This window comes from Emydura macquarii, unplaced genomic scaffold, assembly GCF_026122565.2.
Source record: "Emydura macquarii macquarii isolate MOO-44397 ecotype Brisbane River unplaced genomic scaffold, CSIRO-AGI_Emac_v2 contig_1253, whole genome shotgun sequence".
Classification (NCBI taxonomy): domain Eukaryota; kingdom Metazoa; phylum Chordata; order Testudines; family Chelidae; genus Emydura; species Emydura macquarii.
Genome location: NW_027131390.1, coordinates 91008028 through 91027029, shown reverse-complemented (window position 1 = coordinate 91027029; position 19002 = coordinate 91008028). Strand labels below are relative to the sequence as shown.

The 19002-nt window shown below is 37.9% G+C and overlaps 1 protein-coding gene across 6 annotated transcripts in view; it reads left to right on the top strand.

Annotated features, from left to right (window-relative positions):
- Positions 1-18435, top strand: part of KYNU (kynureninase) — a 78554-nt gene extending 60119 nt beyond the window's left edge. For 4 of the 6 annotated variants that reach the window (XM_067549504.1, XM_067549505.1, XM_067549507.1 and 1 more), the window contains 4 exons: positions 8644-8696; positions 10325-10410; positions 14577-14807; positions 17824-18434. In XM_067549504.1, coding sequence (XP_067405605.1) covers positions 8644-8696; positions 10325-10410; positions 14577-14807; positions 17824-17967 — 514 coding nt within the window. In that variant the 3' untranslated portion in view covers positions 17968-18434. Of the gene's footprint in view, positions 1-8643; positions 8697-10324; positions 10411-14576; positions 14808-17823 lie in introns of all 6 variants that reach the window. The other 2 variants (XM_067549508.1, XM_067549509.1) reach the window with 2 other exon arrangements.
- The last annotated feature ends 567 nt before the right edge of the window (positions 18436-19002 follow it).

Below are 19002 nucleotides of genomic sequence, written 5' to 3'. Positions count from 1 at the left end.
CCTCTTTTGCAATATTTGACTAGCTTCAGCCAGTGACCTAAAACCTCTCCTAATGTGACTGATACCTGTTGCAGACAAAACCACATTAGTTATAATTCATAAATTCTGGCTAATAAGGGTTGCAATCTCATTGAGGGCTTTCATTAATATTGTGATTTCTATATTCAAAAACAACCGAGACCTACAAGAAGCATAACTCCCTGGAACTTTAAATTTTTATTTTATAGTTCAGTCAGATGTATGCATTATTTAGAATTTCATCTAGATACTTTTCCCTCAAAGACCCATTCAAGGGGTTAAGGAGTATATGAATATATCATAATAATCAAAACCATCTGAGTCTCCTTTAAGTCCGAAGTCACAGTTCAGAAATATCTTTAGGTGGGATTATCGTTTCATGTTTTATTTAATCTTGTTGAAACACTCTAGAAAGATTGATCATGTTTCTTTTAAAAAAATACAGCATTATCCAGTACTTTATAGAAATCAGTGAGAATTTTATTAATATCTCCATTATGAGTAAATTGGCTCCCTGCTCGATTTTTAATTCCTGGTGTTAGGCAGGAGATTTGATTTCCTTTTGGTAAATGTGCTAACATACTCCTGGCTGTATTTCCCCTTTTCATATATCTGATATTTGGCTAGTAGAAGTGATATATGAGCATTCTGTAATAATAGTTCCTCATGAGCTGGTTTAACAGTTTTAATTCAACTTCATTAGCCTTGGAGGGGTTGTTTTTTGTAAGATCTTTTCTTAGAGTTTAATTTAGGCTCCAGCTCTTTTTGCAGTTTGATCATACTTCTTTTTCCGCATGGCCACTGAGAATGAAATTATGATCCCTCATTGTGAATGCCTTAGAGGTTTCCCAAAGAGTTCTGTGTGAATTTACCAAGCCCTGATTGGATTCCCGACATAATGGTCATTTCTCTTTCACATACTCTGATCACAGAAACTTGTTTCCTGTTATAAAAGTGAATTCAATCTCTGTTTGTTTTGACCTGGAGGGGTAATATGGAGGGGCATGTGCTGAGACTGGAATATTCCCAGTTGTATGGAGTCTAAAAGTCTAACAAGGAAAAAAATCAGTCTAAGAAGAGGATATATGCAACCTTTAGCTCCAAATACTTCTCAGCTGTAAATTAGCTTGAACTTAATTGACCAAACAGCCTAGGTTTTTTACCTGTGAAATTGTCCCCGACTATTGCAACCTGCTACATTAAAATTTCCACCTGTGACACAAGTGAAACTTGAATTGGCCAATTACTTTTGGGGAAAGGAGGAGGAGGAACATTATTCAAATCTAGGTCAATTTATAATATCACCCACCATGACCATAGTTGAGTTTGCATCACTACTTGAGTTATAAAACTATTTTTAGAGATTTAGATTTGTGCACTTAAAATTTGCTTCTGGGCTGAAAGTTAGTTTGGCCATTCATACCAAAATGAAGAAAATAAAATAAAATAAATCATTTTAGATGCTACTGAAAATGCAAATAATTCAACAGAAAGACATGTCACACTATTAGCCTATAACATAATCCTATTGTTTTGGCCTTTTGACAAAGTAAAGCTTCTGAGATGCTAAATATGAAAAGTCCCCTGCAGTATTTTCACAGTAACAGCTTTCTTAAGGATTTTTATTGAGTTCTAAGAGAGCAGTCCATTAATAATGTACAGCAATATTCATTAGTTACAAATATTTTGTAATTATTAAGTGTATGTAACAATTTGAAAAAGCAAAAGAAAGCACATCAGTGTATGTGAAAGACCAAAACTACTTTAATAGCAGACTAATAATTACTTGTGGTTCCAAAGCTTTTCAAATGCCACAGACATCCTACTTATAATTAAGCACTGACCCAATGTAGAAGAGAACTATGAAATTGTCTAACCTTAACATGCGGGAGAAAGGGCATGTCCTGTTCCAATAAGTGAATCCCTGGATGGATAGAAACAAATAGGGTTCTAAACATAGCTGCTAGGAGCCTTGGCAGGGATTTTCCAAGGGAGTTAGGTGCCTGAATGTTGTTGGAATTCAATGGATGTTGGCTCCTATGCAAATCTCAGCCAAGCATGTATATTAGAGAACCATAGGTAGTTACTTCATACTTAAGGTTACAATGAGATTTGCATCTGCAGCAGGAATAAAATTTCAGAATTTTGCACTTAATTTGTAACTTATTTAGCCACAGTGGAACAGCTTCAACCAGAGACACTGAGAGGCCCACTTCAGAATATCCTATAGCCTAGTGGCTAAGGCACTCACCTGAAAATAATGGTAGAGTCTACTTCAAATCCCTTCTCCCTCTCAGGTAGAAGGAGGACTTGAACTGAGCATAGCCCACAGCCCAGCTGAGTATTCTAAAGACTGGGCTAAAATTTATTATGAAAATTACTTGCTCCTCCCCCGCCACCAGCTGTTTTGTGTGGTCTCACATGCAGGGTCTGATCCAGTAGGCATGCTCAGAAGGTGCCTACCTGATTGGGCCCTGCATGCAACTCACATGGCTGAAGGCCTTTCTTTCCTTGGATTGTGAACTGTTCTGGAGCTTCAGGAGTAGCTAATGTCCAGGTGCCTAGAGGGAGGCAGCAGTGTGCACGCACACAGGCAGAAATATAGCTACCTAGAGATCTTTCCTTCAAAAACTTAGGCACTGAGTGAGTTTAGGTGCCTAGAGGGTTCAGCGAGAGTTTTGTGCATCACAGTTGTGCTAAAACTGGGAGTTAGGTGTCTAACTCCTTATGTGCATCAAATGACTTGCCCACAGCTACACAGGAAGTCTGTGACAGTAAAGGGAACAAGACCTAGTTTTCCTCAGTCCCAGGCAAGGGCCCCAACCTATGGACCATAACACACACAAAAAATGGTCAATAAAATGAACAGTTTCACTAACACTATCACCATTTTTGTGAAGTGCTGCGATAAACCCATAGAAGCTAACCTGTCTCTGTGAGTTTGCAGTGAGAATTACTTTAAGGGGAAAACTGGCTTTTTGGAACTAGAGCCTTTTCAATCTGTTGTCTGTGAATTGTGCAAATCAATCTGCAAAACTTGTAGTAAGCCCTTAACTGACCACACACATACACAAACACATGATTTGTGTGCAAATATGAAATGTTTGAGCCTGATCTTTTTCTCACTTACACTGGTTTGAGAGGATAATGAATTCTTTGGTGCCTGTAATTAGGTATATGAGACTATCTGTTCAACTGAGCATGCCTAACTTTGAAAATCAGATCCTAAATCAAACTGCAAGTCAGCTAAAAAAAATTGAGAATGTATGCTAAGAGTTCTAACTGGGAGACCATGCCCTGGTTTACACTTACCTGGCTATTCAGCAGCAGTCGACGGGAGTTACGCAAGCTACACAGAATAACTTGTATAACTCCTGTTGACTGTTGTGCTTCCCTTCTGCGTGGCGTCTTCACTGCACTGCGCTGACGGGAACCGCGTGCCTGTCGACACAGCACTACATCACTTAAAGGGGTGGTTTACCAGCGTCGACTTCTGGATCAATTTAGCAGGTCTTCACTGACCGCTCAATCGATCTAGATAGGTTGATCTGAGAGCAGCGACTTTGCCATCATCTGTGTAGACATACCCCATGTGTTTCAGGACTAGACCACATTACTTTCCACATATTGTACATGTTCTTCAAGTGATGATCTGTGTTGTATTCCACTGTGGGGATTATGCACGTGCACCATACACCCGGAGTTGAGAAATTTGAAAGTAGTGTCTCTTGTTCTATACATGTGCCCTGGCTTGCCTCATGCCTCCAACAAATGCAATAGTTAGCAGGGCGGACCAACTGCCTCTTTAACTTCAACCCCACCCTTTATCGTCTTGGTTGGAGGGATGAGGTGAGCCAGGGCACATGCACGGCCCAACGGACTCTACTTTCAAATTCTTTGATTTGGGATGCATGGTGAGAATATGTAGTCCCCACAGTGGAATTCAGATAAGGACCACCGATCTCGAAGAACCTCCAGTTACAAGTAAGTAACACTCCTTTTAGCAGTTGTTAATCATGTGATAAAAAAAGGATTATTTCTAATGACGGAAGCATCTCAAGAGGTTTAGAGTTCTGGTTCTGTTCAGATAAGAGTCTAAAAAAATCAAATGCATTTTCAAACTATATACACCTATTGGGTCACCAAAAGTAGACTGAAAATCTTATGAGAACAGTCGAGATAGTCAAAATTGACAGGAATATTTTTGTGAAAAGTTCATATATTTTTATCAGAATTTTGAATTCTGAAATGTTTTGATCAACACCATAGACCAGACTTCCTCATGAGATTTCCAGCATTAATGGTTGCATTCCCATCTGGATAACAGAAGAGAGTAGTTTGAAAGAAAGCATCCAACATTTCAAATCTTAAAGGCATAAGTTTACTTCTAAGAATGGGCAAAGGTTTGGCAGGGAAGAGAGGAATGGAGGAGTCTCTTGTACTTTTTTCCTTATCTGATTTTCCTACCTCTTGTTTTCTCATCCTTCTTAATCCATTCAGATATTAGGATTAAAAAGCCAAGCATAGGTAAACTATATAAATTCAGTAGTATAGTATTGCTATATCATCTGAGTAAGACATAAGAAATTTCCAGGCAAGGCTGTGATCTGACTTGTAAAGGGATTATGCTCTGTACACAGTGAAGTTTGAGAGTTTAATATTTAGTGTCACTAATTCTACATTATTTTCCAGTTATATCTTTTTAGCATACTTTCCCATGACACTTAAAATGATTCCTCACAAAATATAATGACAGAATGGTGCATAGAAGGCTTTATCCTGGATTGTGAAAGTCAGGCTGTGTTAACAGTGTTTGCCTATTTTCTGTGTCACTGCTCAACAGTTTCGAGGTCCCCCTCCCCCCAAGAAGGCAAATGAACCACATGTTCCTTCACGTTGTAAATTATAAATGAGTTGCATGATCATCTGTTACTTAGAAGCAAAGGTCAAAGAATTTTTTTTGTATTTCTTCTATGTTCTTTAACTGGATCTTCTTTGATGTCTTCACCACACATACACAGTGATCATTATATCCCACACTTTTGCATCATTAATGCAACTACAAACGAAATGATTCAAGTTATGAATGCCCAGCGCTTCTGTCTGACACACACAGATGTGAGAAAAAACTGAGCTAAATAAAAATACTTACTGAAGGGATTGTTCCCTGGTGTAAATGTGCTTAAAAGAAATAGGAACAAATGAGAGGATGATGTGACTAGCTGGCATATTTTTCCCCTCCATAAATCTGCTGTCTTTACCTCTTGATTTGTAAAATGAGAACATTTTTGAGTAAAAACAAGAGCAATGAAGTATGATTAATGATCTTTAATTACCTGCCTTGTTTGTGTTACAAAATTAGGCAAGTAACAGTGTGTATTAACATAGTATATTAAACATTTAAAAAGTAGCTGTGTATAGTTCAGTGGATAGCCATCCCTTCCTCCCCCCAGTGTTTCTTGGCAGAACTTTAGGATTCCTGCTTTATTTTAGAGACAAAATGGACCAAAGTGCTTTCCCTTTTTAATTTAATTATTTTTATTTAAACGAAAATACATTAGTTAGCTCTAAGTGGGGTTATATGATCACATGTACCTCTCACCAAAAATACCATCTAATTAGCATTGCTTTTTGGACTGAAATACCTTCTCATCCTTGGAGGTTATCAGCGCTGAAGCATATTGGCAGGCCAATCTTGAGAAACTGTAGTTGCATGTTCTCTAGCTGTTTGTGGGATGGCAGAAGGTTGTCAATCCAGCACATATGAGAAGCACAAATACACATATAAAGCTGGAATGGCCATTTCAAATTGTGTTATAATGTACCTATATGTGTAAATAACCATATGTGCAAATGTCCAATGAAAATTAGTTTTCAATAGGGATTATTGAAACAAGTTTCCAGAACTAGTCCCTCCTCTAATCGGAAATGGTTTTTTTATCATGGTTTATAAAACAGTCATTCCTGGTTTACAACAGCTAGTTCTCCTAACACGGTTTAATTCCCCTGCTTGATTAGGGACAAATTACTTTTAAATACAGAAACTTAAAAAGCTTTTGTCATTTCAAGCATTTTGTTATTACAAGATTTTGCCAAATCATGGCTCAAATTTGAAATAAAAAGTTATAGGCTGGATATTTTGAAAACTAGAATGTTTAAAATAATAAATGCCTTTCAGAATACCACTTTGCATGCAAAATAGCTACTCTTTAATATGAAATTTGACTACATCATCTAACGTGCAATTTTACTGCCTATTATATTTACTACACATTTATAAACCCTTATGTTTAGGATTTAACACCTCAGTTATTTTACATCATAACAGGCTGAAATTTGAAATACTAGTGGCAGCCCTGATTTCAATTTTTTCATGGAAAATTAACTGTTAATCGCTAATTTATAAAGATTGTGTGTGTGTGTGTGTGTGTGTGTATATATGTAATCTCTTTGAAGCCTATTGACATATCGTACATCAAACAAAGTGACATTCATAGGGAAAATTGGATTGATGGTTTAGAATGAAAACTGCATCTAACCACACATCATGTAGGATGCCCCTGGAGTGCTAGGACAGCCAAAAAAAAGTCAACTTGTCAGTGTTTTAGTTGTGGTAGGGACAGACAAAATGGTTTTAAAAAATTACACCACCTTTAAATTTCACACATTTCTATCACCAAACTTTAGTAAATACCTGAAATTTCAGTTTCCAAGTTCTAGATATGACAAACCCAAGGAGAGGTCCTCTTCTAGGCCAATTGCACAAAGTCAATACATTCAAATACAACTCCAAGCTTTTGGAGTCTCAGCTGCACTAAAATCTGTTGTCCTTCATCATTCTTTACTTGGACAGTTATGATGTCTATAGGTTTCCTATTGCCTGAGTACACAATATGGTCCAACAGGGAAATTGCTCTTTAGTAATTTTTTAAACCTTACTACAGACTATTATTATAGGTAGTATACTTCATGTTTGTTTTTTGCTATGCTAAGCCTACTGGAATAAATAGAATACTTGCACCGTTAACTTCAATGGGATTTTGTAATAATATTATTGTGTAATATTGTGTTTTATGGTAAACTATTATAGAGAAAAATACTTTAAAAGTACCATAAAACAGTTGCTAATGCATTTTTTATGATTCAAAGCATCAGCATTTGAGTTATTTGGGCAATAGCTTTATTATGTTTTATTTGAAATATATTATTTTTGACATGCAAAATTTCATTGAAATGAATGTATATTTCACTATTGAATTCCATGTGACTTTGAATAGTAAGACTATTATTCAGCAATATAATATTTCTCGCGACTGCTTTATATAATACAATGAGATGAGAGTGATGGCTCTATTCATAAGGGTGAAACGGAAACCCATATTGTCCAAAAATAACAAGTAAACATTTTACTTGTCACTGTACCTAGCTCGTATAACAATTCTTTACATACAGGGTAACTGACCAGTCTACTCCCATCTGTCTTGGACTTTTCCAATTTGGCCTTTTTAAGGGGCAGCATGTGCCTGGGACTTTCCAGCAGTTCTGCAGAGAAACACAGTTCCTTCCTTCCTTGTTTGCTCCAGGAGGAGGTAATCTACTACTAGCTCTTGCTAGTAGCAAATTACAAACACACATACAAGCCTTCGACACAATGACAGCTTAGTTGTGTTGGCTGGCATGGTGAAGATGGAGCCACAGAAAACAAAGCCTCCTAGCTGCTTCGAGAGGTGTATTGGGCACCCAGCAACTCTTTAACCCTTTCTGCTGAGACCCCAGGTCTACAGAGACCATACACGAGGTGAGGTGGGGTTGTCTTACTCCCCTCATATCCTTGTATGGCCACATGAGCTGCACCATCATCTGGTTCATGGTAAATACTAGGTCATTGCAAAATATTTGATGAAAAACTTCAAATTTTATGTTTTCATATTTTATTTAAATGTGTGTAAAATTGCTATTTAAAAAAAAAATAACAAAAACCATACCCTGCAATGTCTTCAGGATTTTGTCTCAAAAATCTAGCTGTGAATTAAACTGGACTAAATTTCATTCAGAAAAGGGTCCTAGTGTTGAGTAAATTGAGTATTGAGTAACTGAGTTTCATAATCTGAAATCTTATTGCCAAGTTGGAATTCCCATCAGCACAACATAGCAATGGAATGATGAAGCAACTGCAACCTTTACTCTGAGGCCTCTTTGTCTATCTTTTGTGTGCTATTCATATCTTTGCTTTTCTGAATTTGTCAGATTTATAATGTCCTTTGGTTTTCAGTATTTACCAAAGCAGATTTGTGTTTGTGCTTTTAGCCATTAGGAAATAACACTGGAAATATTTCTGCTTTATTTTTCAGTTTGTAAGATGAATTTAGACAAAATGAACTTTTATAGATCCTCAGTAGATTGATTGTTTGAAAACTATAATAAATATCTTCTTTCAGTATTAAAGAGAAATTGCCAAGTCACATAAATAAGTTCCTAGTGCCAGCTAACCACAAACTTTACTGTATTTCTGATGCAATTTGATTAGTGTATCAGAAGCTATTTAGTAATACTCGTGTCAGATTTAAAATATATCATTGCATGATTTTGTTGTTTTTTCATTTTTTTTTCCATGTTATGTTTTAGACTAATAGGCTGGTGGGGTCATGAATTCAAAACTAGGTTTCTCATGGAAAACAGTATGTATATTTCTGCATTCAGTTTTAAATATGTTACATGATATATAACTTGCATGCATTGCTGTTCACCATTATTTTGAACAGAAAAGATAAGCCTTTATATTTGCTCACTGGTGTTAAACCTATTAAGGCCAAATTCATCCCAGATGTTGTGCAGCTTCACTGAAGGCAATGAAGTAACAACCGGAATGAATTTGGTCTATTGTCATGTCAGTCTAGTTCTTTGCTTCAGGATATTTTGCTCAAACAAACACACAAAAAGGCCTTTGAACTATGGGTAAAATTTTCAAAAGCACCTGACTTAGCCTACTGGGTCCCATAAAGGCTAGAGTCTATTCTCCTTCATATTGAGTAGTACCTTACATGGTGGCTAGTCCCATTGGAATTAATGGGAAACATGAATAAAAGCGGCAGAATCTGGCCCTAACTGAAAATAGCCATCTATTTTTGCTTCATTACCCCAAGCTAGAACTTCATGAGATATAAAATAAAACAATAACCTGTTTCAAAAGAAGCTAAAGGTCTGTGTTCCAGCCTTGTATGTGGACACACAGACATACTTTCTAAATCTGGAGGTCAGTCCCTCCACCAACACCAGCTTAGAGGAGACCTCAGCCTGCAGGAGGGAGAGAAACGTGCTTTGTGGTTTTCTCATGCCAGTCCTTGCCAATTTGATTTTGGGTCAACACTGCTGGCCTCAGTCCTCTCTTTGAGATATTGCAAGATTCTGGCAAAAGTATAGAGAGGGGCTGGGCTAGTCTTACTGAAGAGCCAGGATCAGACATGTCATCTTCTAAAGCATAAAAAGTTGAAATCTGTCACCTCAAACACTTCCCAGTCCCTCTCCCTTGTGTTCCTACTCAGGGAAGGCCTGTCTTTAAGACATTTTGTAGGGGCAGTTCACAGGAGGAGGATAGGGAGAAACTACATGAGGTTAGCAAGTCCTCACAGTGAGTGAGAGGTGCTCCCTCCCATCAAAGAACTGTGGTGCTTGCTCTGAAAAGATAAACAATAACAATATTTCAAAGAATGCAATATAAGACATCACATGAAATTTCAAAGCCTAAAGCAGTGGTAGCTAAAATCTGGCCTGGAAGTCAAGTTCTGTAGTGGCCTAAAGCCACTTTAATGAAGATGGGTGGTTTATGGACACTACATTTCCCTTGTATGTAATAATCCATTTGATCCAAGTGGACTTTGCTTAGCTCAAGATGAAGAACTGCAATCTGAGGTCTCCACAAGCCACTTCTTCATATTAAAGACAAAAAGCCTGAGTCCCCTCTCACTTACTCTGGTTTTGTACTACATTTATACCTCATTGATTTCAATAGAGAGGCTACTAGTTTACACCAGTGTAAGTGAGAGGGGAATCAGGCCTAAAAGCAATTTTATTATGTTCAATTTTATGCAAATTAATGGCAGTCCCCTGGCTCCTGGGAAGTTGCTGATGTAACCTTCAGTTGTGTAAAATTTGGGCACCTCCAAAGCAAAGGATAATAGCTGCAAATGGAGTAAACATGTTTCCTGTTGATGAACCAAATCCTGAGGACCCACTTAATTTAATAAAAGTTTTAATTGAGTAAAAAGTCAAGATTTGGCCCAACTAACAGTAGTTATTCATTTTCCAGAATTACAACTAAGTCCTGGAATCAATGGATTTCGGTTATCAAATCCTCCAATTTTATTGGTCTGTGCACTGCATGCTAGTTTAGAGGTAAGTAGTTAGATTTCTTATGATTCTGAATTTTAAGAGTCTACAGATTGTAGAATGTAATCTTAGATGTTTCATCATTCTTGTCTTTCTTGAAAATGTAAAATTTAGACCAGGACTACTTGTGGTTATGAGAGCTATTGTTGACTTTTCACAAATCTTCCTATTAGCTTCAGTATGTGTGGGATTTGCGGCCCCAAACTTGTTCTGCATTTTGGGTTGATCTGAATATAAGAACTCAGTGAAAATTAGATGAAATTGAAGGAGCCTTGCCAGATTGGTGTAAAATCATTGTGGTAAAATTAACCTTTTCCAGACATGCTTTTTATTGGAATCATTTTATCTGCCTTTGCCAAAAGAATCAAATGAATCTTGGCAGTATTTGTTGGCGGGACTCAAAACCCAGAATCAGGCAATTTTTTAATCTGATTTCAGGCTTCATTGAACTTGTCTGGTTTGACATCTCGTTTCAAAGGTTTCAGGGTTCTTAATGTACTGGGTCAAATTCTGTTTTCAGTTGCACACTTCTAGCTCCATAATGTCTCTTCCTGACTTCAACTTACTCTGTTGTTTTCAGTGGAGTTCCTCCAGATTCACACTAATGTAACTGATGGGTAGATTGTGCCTCACCGTAGTTTACCTCTGAAAGGTCCAGGAAACTCCACAAGGTTCCCTTCACAGAGTTTCTTCTTAATTCTTTTGTCAGGAGGGTGAGGTTTGTTCCCAATGGAAGAAACAGGATCTGGCCACCCACTGTCATGGATCTTGGGTGGTTGCACTGGCTCTGGGAACCCAGTACCCATCTCCTCTATTCTCTGGCAGCAAAACTCCAGTAGCTGGTATCTGTCCTTTGAGGCATTCCTCAAAGAGAGATTACCACTATAGGTTTGGGGGTGGAAAGGAAATACAGCCTGGGGCTGTTTGTTTTATTTGGAAGTACATGGGAGCAATGGAAGGATAATATCCACCTCCCTGGCCCACATATTCCATGATCTCTCCTCTTGCATTAATTCCTGGACCAGGACATTGCCCCCACTGATAGCCATGGAACGGGAGATTTTTGCCATGATGGTAGGATGGGAGTAATCCATGCACAGATGGTCCCATGATGAGAGCTTGAAAGCAGAATTCAGCCCACACAGAAAAGCATTCAGGACTCCTTTAGATGCACTGTGTAGTGGTGCAGTCACATATTGCCACACTTCGTCTCCAGACATGACTGCATTTCTGTGATGGGTGAATTTATCCTTGTACAAATGAGTTATCAATCACTCAAGGATCCTTTGTGGATGAAAGGTGCAGTTATGCATAGAATGCTCTATGCTGCAATACTCAGTCTTCAGAAACTGTTTTAAAAACCCTGACTTTAAACAGTCATGGTTAGCAATGTTCTGAGGGCCAGTCTAAACAGGGCATAATTTTTAAAAATAGTTTCTAAAACCATTTTATTAGCATTAGTTGTACTGGTAAAGTCAATTCTGAAACAAAAAACCAACCCCCTCATACTATCTTTCCATCTGTTTGTTATGAAAAACAAAAGTATCTTAGACATGTACAAAATAAACCATTAAAGTCAGAAAATCGCCAGCTGAGCCTATCTTTTCTCTCCAGCATTACATACTAAATTGAAGGACTGAAAAGGTCACAGCAATACTTCTTGTTCTGTTTGACAATTTATTTTGTTAGTCTTTAAACATTCAATATATTTTTAAACTTTATGTGACCTTAGAGATAAGCTAAAAACAACTCTGCTATGACCCAGTTTGTCACTGCTCCAGTTTGTGTGGGTGCATGTAATTTAGCCCACCTCAGGGAGTCTCAAACAGTGATATCTGATCATATCCCACTGACTCCCCTTTTTATGCCTGCATTACCCTTTTGGCACAGACAGGATTTCCCAGTGCTCTAGGACAGTGGGAAACAGAATAGTTTTCATGTCTGGCAAGAGATGGCTTATGAAATTGTATGCCATCCTACACTGGGACCCATTAAGCAGAAGGCAGTTTTTCGAATGGAAACAATGAAAACTGCAAGTGTTAAAGCATGTTATGTCTTAATAATGCTTAAAGCGACTGTTATGGCACAATCTGTTCTCTTTTATGGGTTAAAGTGTGTGGGGTTGGAAGATTTCCATGGCCACACTAAAAAGAATCTTTTTGAAAAATTCCACTCAGAGGGCAAATATTCCTTGAACAAAACCTGAGTAACCAGGCTTTCTAGTGGCTTTCTCATAGACTCATACACTTTAAGGTCAGAAGGGACAATTATGATAATCTAGTCTGACCTCCTACACAATGAAGGCCACAGAACCTCACCCACCCACTCCTGTAATAGACCCCTAACCTATGACTGAGTTACTGATGTCCTCAAATAATTGTTTAAAAACTTCAAGGTACAGAGAGTCCACCAGAGAATCCACTAGCATCCACAGTGACCTGTGCCCCATGCTGCAGAGCAAGGCGAAAACCCCCCAGGGCCTATGGCAATCTGCCCATCTGGTAAATCCAGTAGTTCTGTAGTAACGACAAAGTCTTCTGTATACCTCCTGCACAGGAATGGGTCTAGTTTTAGGTTTTCAATCCATGCAGGTGCTAGTCCCTTATCACTCTTGCTCCTTTCGCATTCCATACTCACTTCCACTGTGGCAGTATCCTCCTACAAGGCCTCAGCCTGACCTGCCACATCTTGCACACCAGAGCATACTGGAAATGTGGCATTTCAGCTGTGTTTAGGGCACTCCATGCCCATGGTGGTGTTGGGGGTCAATGCACTGTGGATATTCAGCAGGAAGGAGAGTAGTCTCCAGACAGCATACTGTAATTTAAGTGGGATCTCTTGGTTATCTCTTCCTGCAATTACTTTAGACCCTTTATTTTCATATTATAATGTAGTATTATTTTTAAATACTATTCTGAAATTTCTCCCTCATAGTTTTGATTTTTGAGCCTGCAATCAGTAGAGGGCACAATCAGTTGCAAGTACATATATTAGAATTTAGGGTCTGAAATCTGGCCTTAGATTTAACTACCTGATTTTTGGGGAAAATCAGTACTTGGATGTTTATATTTTGACATTTGCCCCTGCCACATGCACAAAAAAAAATGTTGGTTTTTTTTTAACTTGGCCTTAAAATCATATTTTCAATTTTCCTCCTTAACTGAGCCCAGCTATTGAGGGAAGTGAAAGCAACATGTCTCCTTTTTATTCATCAGTTTTTGGCAATATGGTTTGTCCCCCTCAGTGTGGCAGCAAGGATAAGCAGTGTTACCACCTATTACAATTTTATCATGCGTCTTGTGAAATTTGGAGTTTGTCTTAAAACATCAGTTCCTGGAGTCATGTAAGAATCTTTTTTTAAGAAAGAAAGAAGTTTCCAAACATTATACTTGTGGAGAAAAGCTTAAAAACAGGAATCCTAAAGGCTCCAAAGACCAGAAGGCAAATAAAAAGGACTCAAAGTTTATTATTATTAAAAACAAAACAGTTTTAAAGCCAGTCTTAGGATGTTCCAGGGCCTGATCCATGATTTTTAAAACTGCTATTGCATTCTCAGTCCTGGGCCAGCACCCACATTTTTTATTATAGTTGCATTATTAAGCCTGCAGTATTTATGGACAATATTTACATGTACAAACCAGATACCTGATCTGCTAGGCACTTGATTTGTGTGTGCAGATTTCCATGTGCATGAGTAAATGTGCTCAGAACTATTGTAGCAGCAGATAAGGAATCACTTTTCATCTAGCCTTAAAATACATAGTCTTGTCTTGTATTTTCCAGTTCTGCTACCCTCATTCACACTGGGTCAGGAGTGCTGGAACAATTTGTAGAGTAGGGGTGCTCAGAGCCATTGAACCATTCTGTAAACCCTATATATAATAGAAACCACTTCCAGCCAGGAGGTGCAACAGCACCCTTAGTTCCAGCACCTATGCACTGGGTAGCATGTTGCTACTTAGTTCCTGTGGCACTACTTTCAGAGAAACCTACTACTTCACATGATTAAGGATGGCGGAATCCAGGCCTCAGAGCATTGTGGCTCTTGAAATGATTAAAATTATTGAAAAGGACAAAAATGGCCTCATCCTTCTTTGGAAGGTTTCTATTTTATTGTTTTTGTTTTCAACTGCAACAATAGCTTATCTTTCTTATTATTTACATCCTTGTAGGTCTTTGGTCAAACTACAATGAAAGCACTGAGAAGGAAATCCATTCTGCTTACGGGTTACTTGGAGTACCTGATAAAACATTACTACAGCGAGGATAAAGCAAATCCAGAGAAAGCCTTTGTAAAAATAATCACACCACCTCAGATTGAGGAAAGAGGATGCCAGCTCACACTAGTTTTTTCTGCTCCAATCAAATATATATTTAAAGAACTGGAAAAAAGAGGAGTAGCTGTAAGTAAATCAGTCTTCCTGATGCTCATTTTCTTATGCTTTGTTTTATGACTCTACTGCACCAAATTAATAATTTTGTTTTTATTCTTGTATAGTTTCATATAGGACCTGAGAAAGACTCCAATTAACTTCAATAGGCTTTGGATCAGGCCTATTGAGGATAAGTTTTTCATTTCTAATAAAAGAGAAAATTTATCAATATTCAGAGTACAAGAATATGAATTTTTCACCCAAAACTTGAACAGAATATTTTTGCAGTTTGGATAACTTGTTCCTCACTTCATTTTCCCCCTTCCTCCTTGCCCCCACAGACACCATAAACAAATATTCTGCTACTTTATACATCACTGCTCTACTTTCTCCCAGTCAAAACCAAACGTTTTGACATTAATATACTACAAAGGAAGGCTATTCCCAATATATTTCCAACCCATTTGGAAAGTGCCAGTAATTTCAACAAGAAGGTCTTGAGATTTCCAGGCTAATTCTGTTGACTGAGAGGTATGGCTAGTTCAGAAAAGCCTTCAGATTTTTATGTACTGAATAAATGGAATAATAGAATACTTTCATAACACTTCATCCTTTGTTGTGAAAGCAATTTATATAAATGGACATTATTACCCCTGTTTTTTAGATCAATTGCTAGACTATGGGCTGTTCAGACCAGGTCTTTCTTTCTCTCTGTTCTGTACAGCACTGATTTATTATCATTAACAGTAGTTTTACAGTACTACCTGGAAGCCTCAGCTGAGATTTTGTGTCTGATTTTTTTTTTCCCTGAAAAATTCTGATTTGGGTCAACTGAAACATTTTATGAATTTGTGCTAATTTGGCAAATTGTTTCAGTCAAATGGGAAAAAATTGGAAATGTTCAAATGGTTAATTTTGATATATCCAAAATGTTTTGATTTTTGGAAGGCTAGAGTCACAAGGGGGTCTTAGGCACCATTCACAAAACTGAGGTGGTGGTGCTAGCAATGTCTTTGTAGCTGGGGTGCTCATTTGGGAGAGAGGGATATCTGGGTTCTAGTCTGCTGACCAGGGATAGTTTTAATTATTTATGCAAAGTGGAATGCTTCAAAAGGAAAGTCTGAGAGAGGCCCACACCAAAGTGGCCAATAGTGTGGTGCTTAGGGCACTCATTTGGGCCTGTAGCAAACCTGGGTTTAAGGCCTTGTCCTAAAGCAAGGATTTAAACCTGGGGGAGGGGGTCTCACCTCCCAGGTGAGTGCCTTAACTCATGAGTAAAAGCAGGGCACCACTATACTCTCCTTGTTTTAAGAATAGCAACCTATGTCTCCTTGTGAATCTCCTTTGCTTATATATATATAAATTATATATATAAAGTATATATAAAAGCAAAGAGTTCAAGTTGCCTGAAATTGAAACACATTTTTTTATGACTTTTCAATTCACTGAACTATTAAAAAATGTGTTTTGGGTTGACCTTGAAACAGGTTTGGTTTTGGTTTTGATTTTTTTTCCAGAATGGACAGCAATCCGAAAAATCAATCATTCACACACCTCTAATCACAACTGTGGAAGCTGCTGCCTACACACATAATGGGAGACAGTCCCTGCCCCAATGAGCTTGTAATCTACATAGAAAAAACAGAAACGTTTTACAGATGGGAAGCCTGACGCAGATAGCTGAAGTCACTTGTCAAAGCTCACACAGTGGCTGTGGCTGTCAGAAATATGAACCCAAACCCCATGCCTTAAACTACAATAACCTAAAAGGTTATTTTCTCTAGGTCTGAAGAAGAGCTCTGTGAAGCTCAAAAGTGTGTTCCTTCTACCAACAGAAGTTGGTTCAATAAAAGATATTAGGTCACCTACCTTGTCTCTCATATCCTGGGACCAACATGACTACACAAACACTAATAAAGCATAATGCTCAGAAAGGAGCTTTCAAACAAAGCCAATTCCTTTAATGATCTTCAAAAAGCCAGAACCTTATTGTTAGCAATGCATACAACTAGAGAGGTAAAAAGCTGTCATTTCTTTAGAGAAATATTCTAGAGCTCAGATAGCAAGGCAACTCAAAGCCAATCATGCTAGTAACCAGTGAGCACAGAATAAAAAAAAAAGTGAATTTAAGGTAATATGTGTTGTATTTGGAGGTTGGAAGTGCTGGAGGGACGACTGTCTAATCCATATAAATGATATAGTAGATCTATTTCTGCTGGTGACTTGTGTTTCCAAAGGGCAATACTTGTAGGCAGAATACGCTTATGTGTTTTGATGCTGCCAAGGAATTCCAGGAACTACTGCTTTTAAGATGGCATAGGGCACAATGCCGTAGCCTTGTCATTGGGCACAGTAATGTTTCATTTTTAGAAGATTATGCTATTCAGCAAAATATTTCAGTTCAGAATCATAACGTCTTATGGCATTATTTGTACCCTTATTTTAAAATGTACTATTGTACTTGGTGCATACTTCTAATCAAGAATCTGGGCCAGATTCAGTGCTGTGCCTCTCAGGATTCACAGTGCAGAAGGTGTGTAGGCCATGGTGAGAGACAAGAGCGGCTTTTTTGCCAGCTATGTGCCTCCCTAATTTTGGGCTGCTCCAAGGGACAATGTAGATCCTGAAATAAATCAGCTCTGCAGCACAGAATAGCCAGAGTTCAGAGTGTGCTGGCCACTACCCACAACATGTCCTATGCTGGTGGCTGCATAGAAGGGAGGGTGGTTTAGGGCTGCCTATGTTGTTTCTCCATTGGGGATGTTCCATGGAGGCCTTTACTTCACCAGAGTGGTGTAAAGGCGGTAGCAGCATGGGCCAGGATCTTGCCCCCCACCCAGGTTCTTGTAATATGCGATTATTCATAGTATCTTTATTGTCTCAAAACTAAAGGTGTACACACAAGACTTTGGGAAGAGAGGATGGTCTGGCTTTTAGTTAATGTTACTGCATGAAGGCAAGGAAGAGTTGAGCTTTTTGCATTTTGCTGTGAAAAATAAACGTGAAGTGACATTAATTTATTGAACATTCATTTTCTGTTTTGCAGTGTGACATGCGAGAACCAAATGCTCTTCGTGTTGCCCCAGTTCCTCTCTACAATTCTTTCCATGATGTACACAGATTTATTGAAATCCTGGGATCTGCAATTACATCTGCAAAGCAAACAGCAAACAATGCTGCGCTATCCTGATCTTATTGATGGCTCAGCTGTATCTTTTAATCTATTTCTGACTAAGATGCATTTATTCTTCTGAGCAATTCTGTCCTTCTAATAGTAGACTAGGCGATATTCCCTGCAATTTGGAAACAAAAACAAAAAAAGAGATGGTGCTTGAATAATTATTTACAACAGACTGTACTTTTTATTAAAGCTAATATTTCCTCTCTGCTTTGACTTTGACTCCATAAGTTTGTATGTGCTGTCCATTTTAATGGGGCTTTTCTAAAACATTTTATATAGTATTATTCCATTAGGGTTGAGAAGTGGAACAGGTAAAGACCACAATAAATGAAAAATAAAATCTCTCTGTACTATAACAATGTGATGTGTAACACAGAATGGAAATTTTAGGCATATTACTTTACTAATATACCAAAAGTTTGCAACCAATTTTTACATTTTTAATTGGCATCAATTCTGTTTAAATTTAGTTTAAATAAATACATAGGTAAATTTTTAAAAGAAAATCTGATTGTTTAATTTTTTACATTTTTTGTAAAGTCATTAGTTGGTGCTTGGGGAATATCTCAAATGGACCTAACGTTTTGAATTTTTGGTTCAGTTAAAAGACCTAAATGGTGAATTCTCATTTATATTGCAGTCATTTTACACCACTCTAGCTGCATGAAGGGATCTTTAAGGGGAGTAATACATTTGCACCTATGTAGACAGGGCTTGTCTACATGAGAAAGTTGCACTGATTTATCTAACTGAGATTTTAAACTGATTTAGTTACATCAGCAGTAAAAGCTGTAAGGACACTTTCTTTAGTTTAAACAAGGCTTATTTTGGTCTAGCCAAAGTCAGTTAGGAAGTGGCTTAACTTAAACATGTTAGGAATCAGGAACCGCAGCAAAGCTGGTTTCTGGGCAATGTAACAAGCGCCGCTGGCTTGTAGTACACTGCCTGATTGGCGGGAAAAGTTAGCAGACCATCTCTTAAGTCAAGCAAGAGCAGCAGTTTGGTGGTGGTTCAAAACACTTCCTGCTATCTTGCTTGTTCTGA